The sequence below is a fragment of the Fibroporia radiculosa genome, assembly GCF_000313525.1.
Source record: "Fibroporia radiculosa TFFH 294 genomic supercontigs, scaffold225, whole genome shotgun sequence".
NCBI classification, from domain to species: domain Eukaryota; kingdom Fungi; phylum Basidiomycota; class Agaricomycetes; order Polyporales; family Fibroporiaceae; genus Fibroporia; species Fibroporia radiculosa.
In genome coordinates, this window is record NW_012133535.1 from 1 (window position 1) to 9,102 (window position 9,102).

General features: G+C 55.2%; 3 protein-coding genes across 3 annotated transcripts; 1 reads left to right on the forward strand and 2 right to left on the reverse strand.

Annotated features, from left to right (window-relative positions):
* Positions 1-2,626: 2,626 nt before the first annotated feature.
* Positions 2,627-4,784, forward strand: FIBRA_08415 (uncharacterized protein; the record flags this gene model as incomplete). Its single annotated transcript, XM_012330066.1, has 12 exons — positions 2,627-2,807; positions 2,865-2,997; positions 3,047-3,235; positions 3,285-3,433; positions 3,486-3,601; positions 3,663-3,774; positions 3,828-3,841; positions 3,901-4,090; positions 4,150-4,231; positions 4,298-4,423; positions 4,486-4,632; positions 4,691-4,784. 12 exons carry the CDS (start codon positions 2,627-2,629, stop codon positions 4,782-4,784), a joined length of 1,533 nt encoding a protein of 510 aa, XP_012185456.1.
* A 364-nt stretch (positions 4,785-5,148) lies between these two features.
* On the reverse strand, positions 5,149-5,864 carry FIBRA_08416 (uncharacterized protein; the record flags this gene model as incomplete). Its single annotated transcript, XM_012330067.1, has 3 exons — positions 5,149-5,540; positions 5,602-5,748; positions 5,813-5,864. 3 exons carry the CDS (start codon positions 5,862-5,864, stop codon positions 5,149-5,151), a joined length of 591 nt encoding a protein of 196 aa, XP_012185457.1.
* Positions 5,865-8,184: 2,320 nt separating this feature from the next.
* FIBRA_08417 (uncharacterized protein) lies at positions 8,185-8,913 on the reverse strand (the record flags this gene model as incomplete). The annotated part of the gene is made up of 3 exons (XM_012330068.1): positions 8,185-8,579; positions 8,641-8,793; positions 8,862-8,913. 3 exons carry the CDS (start codon positions 8,911-8,913, stop codon positions 8,185-8,187), a joined length of 600 nt encoding a protein of 199 aa, XP_012185458.1.
* Positions 8,914-9,102: the final 189 nt, after the last annotated feature.

Consider the following 9,102-nt stretch of genomic DNA (forward strand, 5'->3'; position numbering starts at 1 on the left):
CGCGCCCGCGGCGCACGCGCAGGGCGGGCTCGCCGCGCAGAGCGGCGGGGAGGCGCTGTGGGCTGTCGTGCTGGCGAAGGAGCTGTGGCGCAAGGGCATCTGGTGCGTGCGTGCGCTATGTGCGGGTCTGCGTGTGGGCTGACGGTGGGATAGGAACGACGCGAAGACGGTCGCGATTGTCGCACTGGGGTGCTTCCATCCGGTCGTCAAGGTCCAGAGCGCGTCGCTGCACTTTTTCTTGGGCAGCGACGAGGAGAAGGAGGACAGCGACGATGAGGATGAGGAGGTGCGTCTCGGCGCGGCGTGGTTGAGAGGCGCGACTGACGAGTAGCAGGAGCCGGACGTGAAGGCGCTGCACCACCGTAGAGAGATCAACAAGAAGACGCGGAGCGGAACGAAGAAGATGCAAAAGACATTGAAGTCGATCAAATCGGTAGGGTATTATTTTTCTTGTGTATTTTCTTAGTTTTACGAACACTACACAGAAACAAAAACGGAAAGCCGAATCAGACACGCCGAACTTTCCCGCGCTGCAGCTCCTGAACGACCCACAAACATTCGGCGAAAAGCTGTACGACAACCTGAACCGATACGACAAGCGGTTCTCGCTGGACCACAAGATCCTGCTCATGCAGCTGCTCTCGCGCGTGATGGGCGCGCACAAGCTGTGCGTGCTCGGGTTCTACACGTACATCGTCAAGTACCTCGCGCACCACCAGCTGCGCATCCCCGCGATCCTCGTCGCGCTCGCGCAGTCGGCGCACGATCTGACGCCGCCGGACGCGCTCGCGCCGGTCGTGCAGAAGCTCGCGCAGGAATTTGTGCACCCGGGCGTCGGGAGCGAGGTCGTCGCGGCGGGGCTGAATGCGATCCGCGAGGTGTGCCGGCGGCAGCCGTGGGCAATGGAGGAGGACCTGCTCGGCGATCTGGTCGCGTACCGGAAGAGCAGAGACAAGGCGGTCACGGCCGCGGCGCGCGGGCTGCTGCAGCTGTTCAGGGAGGTGAACCCGGGGATGCTGAAGCGGCGCGAGCGGGGGAAGGAGGCGAGCATGGGCGTTGCGGGCGGGAAGCAGCCGTTGCCGTTTGGGCACAGTACAGATGCGGCAGTGGATATTGAGGGTCTAGTGGTGAGTGTGAACTTTATTCTATATATGAGGACGATACATGATCTTTCTATAGCTACTTGAGGACCATCTGAAGAAGCTGCGGGAGGAGGAAGGCGTTGCATCAGGGGACGAAGGAGAGGATGACGAGGCTGGGTGGAACAACTGGGACGTCGAGTCGGACTCGTCGGAGGACTCATCAGACTCTGGTGGGTGGATGGAAGTTGATTCGGACAGCGACGGAGACCTGGAGATTAGCGACAGCGAGGATGAGGGCGACAAAGCGGCGGGCAAAGATAAGGGTAAGGCAAAAGGAGAGGGCGAGGGTGAAGTGCCGGAAGCGAGCGAGGCTGCGCGCGTCTCTTTACTTGCGACGACCAAGGTGAGAGCGCCAGGATATATGATGGCTGATCACGCTTGCTTACTCGAGAGCGCACGCTCAGATTCTCACTCCAGCGGATTTTGCGTTGTTGAACGACCTGCGCATCCAGGCGGCATCGCAGGCGGTCGAGCGCGGGGGAGGGTCGTCAGCAAAGCGGAAGTTGGCTGCGCTCGAGGCGAACAAAAAGGCGCTGCAGGGGGGGAACACCGACCAGGATGCGTTTGTGTCTGAAATGGACATCCTGGGGCCGCGGAAGAAAGCAAAGGCGGACTATGCGGAGCGAATTGCGTCGATTGAGCGGGGACGAGAGGGGCGCGAAAAGTTTGGGTCGCTGAAGGGGAAGAAGAACAAGGCGGCGGCGAGCAGCTCGACGAACCGGGAGAAGGCGCGGAACAAGCCGATTATGATGATCATGGCGAGCGGGGCAGTGAAGGGGAAGAAAAAGGCGTCGTTGCGGGAGAAACAGCGGAAGCTGCGGGCACACATCGACCGGGCGAAGAAGGCGTATCATTAGCGAGCGAGTGTAGCGGCTTTCCGAGACGAATCTCATCCCTGATGACGGACATTTATGGTCTTTCTTGGAACAAACAGGCTCAACGTTGGCCTTGGAAAATGACATCCAGTGGTATTGAAATATTGACCGTTGTTTTATTAGGTTTACGGTGGGGAAGTGTCCACTTGTGCAACGAGCGGCCGCAGATGTGTAGAAAAAAATGGACACGTCTCGGACTGGACAGAGTCGCCGAGGGGGTGCAGCCGTCAAGGACATAGCATGAGACCGATGAGTAATGTGTTTTAATTGCAGCTTGAATGGAGGCAGTCATGCAATATTTCTTCAATGCCGGACACAGACACAGACACAGACACAGTGGGCGCGATTGTGCGCGAGATTGATCTGGGGGAGTGGTAAGCCAAGCCGCGGGCACCTAGAGGGCCTTGCACTGTGGACACTGGCGACGACGGATGCGGTTTGCACGGAGACCCGGAGGCAATCGGTGCGATCTGATACTGGGACGGGCTGCGATTGCGCCCACCCACAACGCCATTCGCCCCACCTCGTCTCCTTTCGCACTCATCCCATTCCCTATAAATCCTCTTCTCCTTTCTCGTCTCCCCCACAGCCTCCTGCCTCCCACCCCCCATGTCTCTCCTCATCTTCGCCGCCCTTGTCCTCCTCTGCGTCCTCACCATCTTCCGCCATGTCAAATCCTCCAACTCCCCCCTCCCCCCGGGTCCCCGCAATCTTTCCCTCATCGGCAACACCCTCCACATGCCCATCGGTCGCGAATGGATCACTTTTGCTCAATGGGCCAAGAAATACGGTATGTCTTGCCTGCCCATACGTTTCAATCAGCTCCGTTCATCCACATTCTCCCCAGGCGATATAATGCATTTGTCTGTCCTCGGCCGATCCATCATCGTCCTTAGCTCCCCCAAGACCATCTCCGACCTCCTCGACAAACGCAGCACCATATACTCCGACCGCCCCGTCCTCACAATGGCTGGCACCCTGTCAGCCTTGTCTCCCTCTCTTTCCGACCCCTTCCTGACTTTTTCTCAGCGTCGGCTACGACCGCGTCATCCCCCTCGAGCCCTACACCCCTCGTCACCGCCAAGGGCGCAAGCTCATGCAGTCCGCCATCAGTCCCCGTACTCAGCCTGTCCTCCAAGCCTCCATTTCCTCCCAGATGATTCACTTCCTCCCTCGTCTTGTCGACTCTCCTGCACATTTCCGGCAGCATACCCGCTGGTCTGTATCCTTGTCCCATCTTCTGTTCCGGATGCTCATTCCGTCGCAGGCTCGTAGATAGTATCGTCTTCCAGATCACTTATGCATACAACATCTCCGGTCACGACGACCCTCTGGTCCAGCTCGCCGATCGCGTCAACCGCGACTTTGGCCGTCCCATTGCACCCGCTGCCTTCCTCGTCGACATATTCCCCTCCCGTGAGTCTCCCCACATTGCCGTAATCCAACTGTCTCACCCCACCCTACGCAGTGCGCCACATCCCTGACTGGTTCCCCGGTGCGGGCTTCAAAGCCATCGCCCGCGACATGCGCAGGACGTACCTCGACATGCGTGACCGCCAGTATGACCGCATCCGCGCCGAAGTGGTAGGTACCCTTTGTTGCAACAACGCAACACAGCTGAAGAAAAATACTCGCCGGTTGGCAGGCCCATGGGACGGCAAAGCCGTCGCTAGTGACGACACTCATCGAGGGAAACCCGAATCCGACACCCGAGGAAGACGACTTGTACCGTAATGTTGTCGCGTCCGTCTACGGAGGTGTGCCATGTTCTCCCCACCACCCCCATAGACGTGGCTGACCACTTTACCAGCCGGCTCTGATACCGTACGCACACCACTCTCATTTTATTATTGCCTCCTCACGCTCAACCTACTTGATTGCAGTCAGTTTCTGCGCTCGAGTCATTCTTCCTAATCATGTCGCGCTTCCCTCACGTCCAGAAGGCTGCACAGGCGGAGATAGACGCCGTCGTCGGGCGAGGGCGGCTCCCCACATTCGGAGACAGGGAGAGACTACCCTACGTCGACGCGCTCATCAAGGAAATTTATCGCTGGAACCCCGTCGTGCCCATGTGTATGTCCCCCCTCTCGCTCTGCCCCCGTCCATTGCGCTGTGGACTGATGACACGGCAGCGTTACCGCACAGGCTGATGCAAGACGATGTGTATGAGGGATACCACATTCCCGCGGGTGCTACCGTAATTGGTAACAGCTGGTGCGCACGACTCATAGGTTTCGTTTCGCTCGACTGACGGGCTGCTATTATGCTTCTGGCGACCAGGGCGATCCTGCACGATCCTGATCTGTACCCAGATCCATTCGATGTCGTCCCAGAGCGCTACCTCATGAAGCAGGATGGCGAGCGGAATCCTGATCCACGTGCATTTGCATTTGGCTACGGCAGGCGGTGCGTATGTCCCAGCCGTTCTCCTGTGTTCATCTTCGGCTGACAAGTTTGGCCGCGCTCAGGGTGTGTCCGGGGCAGATCATCGCAGATGACACGCTGTTCCTCTTCGTCGCTAGCATATTGGCAACTTTCGACGTCGGCCCGCCATTGGGTGCAAATGGACGGCCTCACGCGCAGGAGGATGTCGCGTATACGGCGGAGCTTATCAGGTGCGTGTCGCTCGGTTCCGCCTTGTTGTGCGGCGCTGATTCAAGCGATTGATTACAGCCACCCGGGACCGTTTGACTGTACGATCACCCCGCGCTCGGCGGACGTGGAGAAGCTGCTCGCGACGCTGTCTGTTGTGGCGGACGCGGCATAGCAGCGCGCTGCGCGCTCTGAGTGTCGTATTGGATTTCCGCTTTGTCCGCCGTCGCCCGAGGCATCCCATCTCGGAAAAGATGATATGTGGTTGGTATTTTGCTGGGTTCATTGTAGCTATACCTGTTGTGTCACTGTACTATCTTACTCTTTTACTTGAATAGATCAATCTGGGAAATTGCGACTTCGATGTTGCTGGTTACCGTAAAAAGAACAGTATATGTATATGAACTATAATGACCACGATGACCACGCAATAGCAATCACAGAACACATCAGTACAACAAAGGAGCCCTTGAGAAATATGTGACTGGAACCCAAGCGAAATAGGTGTCCGACGAGAAGGCTGTTACACATCCACATTTTCACAAGACCATGAGAATAGTGACTGCAGAACCCCACATCATCAGAGAGAAAGAGGTGAACGTGGTTTTCACACCATCGCTGGTCTTGTTCTGGGTCGTGGTGGTCGTAGAAGCAGAAGACGAAGCCGTAGAGGTTGTGCTGACGCCGGTTGACACACTGGTGGAGGTAGTAGTCACGGCCGTGGGAGCACCGCCCTGGACCGCAGTGGTCGAAAACGTCTGGGTTTCATATTCAGTGGTAGTAAAGGTTACCGATCCCGGGACTCCGTTTTCGATAATTTCGGCGCAGACGCCAACGCCATTGGTGATGCCGCAGTTCTCGATCACAACGATGCTGTCGGTGGGGTCAACGTATGACCCCCTCATAGTAGACGCGCCGATAGCAACAGTCACTGCAGCAGCACTCGACGGGTCAATGTGGAAACCGGTAGACGAGCGAATGTGAACACAGACTAGGTCCGTCGGGGCCGGGATCATCTTGCGTCGGGCCAGTCGTACTTTGATAAAAGATGTATGTTGTAGCACCGTCGGGTCCGACGCCGAGCGTTTGGACGGAGGCGAACCCCGACGTGATCAGAAAAGGGCTGTCGGCAGCAACATCTAACATCAAGTCGCGATAGATTGGTTGAGAGAGCAGAGAGAACGAGGACCAACAGAGACTCACAGCTTGCGAGGAGGCCGGCAGCAATAAGTATTTTCGACGCGACCGAATGCATTTTGAACGAGTGACTTTAACGAGTGGGAGGGTTGGTACGACAAGATGCGAGCAGAGTCAGTGCACGGGGACACATCTTTCTTATATGCATTCCGATTTGTCTTGCACGAGTCTGGGCGGCCATGGACTTGCTGGGCGGATCAGCAAAATGTCAAGTTGCAACTGTCAAAATTGGAACTCATGTCACAGCGGTAGTCACTGTGTTGCGGGCGAACACAAGATGGACACCGCGCAGAGAACAAGGACCAAGGGTCGAGGTCACCTATGCGAGTGTGAAGCATATACGGGAAGAACAGGCACTGAATGACAACGCCGATGCGAATTAATTGCTACACTCGCCAAGGTTGGACATGTCGCGCGGGACGCCCACGATCTGACTCGAGATTCATGGCGCCACCGTGTTGATATGTCCCCTGGCAAGGTCGCTACGGAGACTGGACAGCAAACAGATCATCAAGTCCTCACAAACAACCTGACTTGCTCACAGAATAGTTTAAACAAAGCTTAGTGGACGTCGATCCCAAGCGCAGAAAACTAAAAGCTTATCTATACGACACTTCTCATATGTGTTGTAATGATGCCACACGGATGGCAATTGCAAACTATCGTTGCAGGAAGGGGAACGCGCAGATATACCTCGGGTCGGCCCACACAGCAGTCTATCAAGAGCAACCAGGCTCATCTCCCGTCTTTAACTGGCTCAGCATGGCGCCCATACGATCAACTTGCGATGTACCCTACCCAGCGGAACTGAGGGGCCGCACTGGCAGACGAAGACGTTCATCCATCGGGGCTGCCTGCACTCATGCGCTGCTGGTTGCCACCGCTGTGACGACAGCAACTCGACTCGGAAGCGGTCACCTCCCATATATCCAGACGTGCCTGTGAATACCCTGACACCTCTCTGCACGGTGCATGTCAACTGCCGTTCCATGCATCAACCTCGTTCATTCTCCAGATCGCAGGCGGGGAAGCACCGGGATAGCGCACGAGCAATCGTCGGAAAGGAGAGTAGAAGCGAAGGCATGCATAGTCGCACGCGTAGTCGAATACGGGCTCAGACCTAATCGATGGACGAATCGGTTATAGACAGATGGTCCATGAGAAGTCAGTGGATGTGGTTCTTCTGGTGAGCAGAGAGGACTGCATATATGCGCTTTTCTGTTCGGACTTACTCACATCATGACATGACAAACATGCAGACCCAACTTAACGCAACACGCGCGCTTCTTATATTACAAGGGACGATGAAGAGGGTCCCCGCATTGCATTTTGAACCTGTCAGATTCAATTCAGAACGCTTTGAGGAGCTAGAGTGGTCAACATCAATGGCCATGATCTTGCCTGTCAGTTTGGCACTCAACTTCTCCCCCATTATTTATGAGGACGATTTCTTGCAGATTCTAGCAGCTGGGCCAGGACGGTGTCCAAGCCTGATATTCGTAAGGCTCGTAATTCATCTGGTCCTTTATATCCGGGGCAGCGAGGTATACTGCCCGCAGATGCGTAACGCACACAGATCCAGTATGTCCTGCAGCTGTATCCATCCCTCGCCGTTCATCTGTTGGCCGTAGGCCGAAAAGGCGATTGATCTCATCAAGCAGTTGCTGGCCGGTGTGGATGCCCAATCGTCCTAGTTTCGCCTATTCGGCCGCATTGCACGCCGACGACCTACAGCATCCGTGTTGTCCCCATTTCATGTAGATCGCATGCGCGCATGGTATGATGTATCTGACATGATCTAATACCTTTTGATCACTCGATAGGCGAACGCTCAGATGCCCTGGCACAGATCGAAGGTGATAAATATTTGTGGAGCACTCCGGCGTGCGCATCTGTGCTGGATTTGTTTTCTGATGAGTGGACTCGCAACACCGCAGGATACGTTATGTACAATATGATCAGAAGACAGGCTCGTGCTTTCACGCCCTCGGGCTTCTTCGCGACGTTGTCTGTGACGGCGGACACGCTATAGCGGCGCTCTACGCGCTGTGGGCGTCATGTTGGATTGTCGCTTTGTCCCCCGTCGCCCGAGGCGTGCCATCTCGGAAAAGATGATAGTTGCTCGAGATTTTGCTGCGTTCATTGTAGCTATACCCGTTGTGTCGCTGTACTATCTTAATACCTAACTCGTTGATCAATCTGGGAAGTTGCGACTTCGATATTACCGATTACTGAAAAAGAACGATATATGAAATACAGTGACCACGCAATAGTCATCACAAGACACACCAATACAACAAAGGAGCTCTTGAGAAATACGCGACTGGAACCCAAGTCACGAAACAACTGTCCGATGAGGCTTTCACACATCGATATTGTCACAAGACCATGAGAAAAGCGAATATGGACCCCCACAACATCAGAGAGAAAGGGGTGAACATGGATTTCACGCCATCGCTGGTCTTGTTCTGGGTGGTGGTGGTGGTTGTAGAAGCGGAAGACGAAGCCGCCGAACTTGTGGTGACCCCAGTGGACACACCGGTGGAAGTAGTAGTCACAGCAGTGGGAGCGCCGCCTTGGACCGGGCTGGTCGAAAACGTCTGGGTGAAAAAGCCGGTAGTAGTGAGGAACATCGCTCCCGGGGTCCCATACTCCAAAATGTCAGTACAGACACCAACGCCATTGGTGATACCACAGTTCTCCATATAGGCGATACTGTTGATGGTGGCAATGTATGTTATTCCCAAAGTAGATGCGCCGATAACAACAGTAGCTGCAGCAGCACTCAACGCATCAATGTAGATACCGGCAGACGAGCGCATATGAGCACAGACCAGGTCCGCCGAAGCCGAATTCTTCTCCCGCTGGCAGTAACGTCGAGCTCGTATCCGGAGAAAAGATGTATGTTGTAGCACCATCGGCTCCGACGCCCAGCGTCTGGACGTCGTATCCCGATGTGTCAAAATAAGGGCTGCTAGCAGTAACGTCTTACATAACATGCGTCACGGCGAATTGGTTGAGACTGGAGAAAAAGAGGATCGAACGAGAGACTCACAGCGCGCGAAGAGGACAGCAGTAGTGAGTATTTTTGACGTGATCGAATGCATTTTGAACGAATGACTTTAACGAGTGAGAGGGTTGATATGACAAGGTGTGAGCAGAGTCGCACAGGGGCATACTGTGTATTTCACCTTGTATATGTCTGGGTCAGAAAGATGCTTGGCGCATCAGCAGATGTCAAGTAGTAACTGTCACAGAATTTCATGGCGTCTATCTTATCTACAGCGCTTAGATGA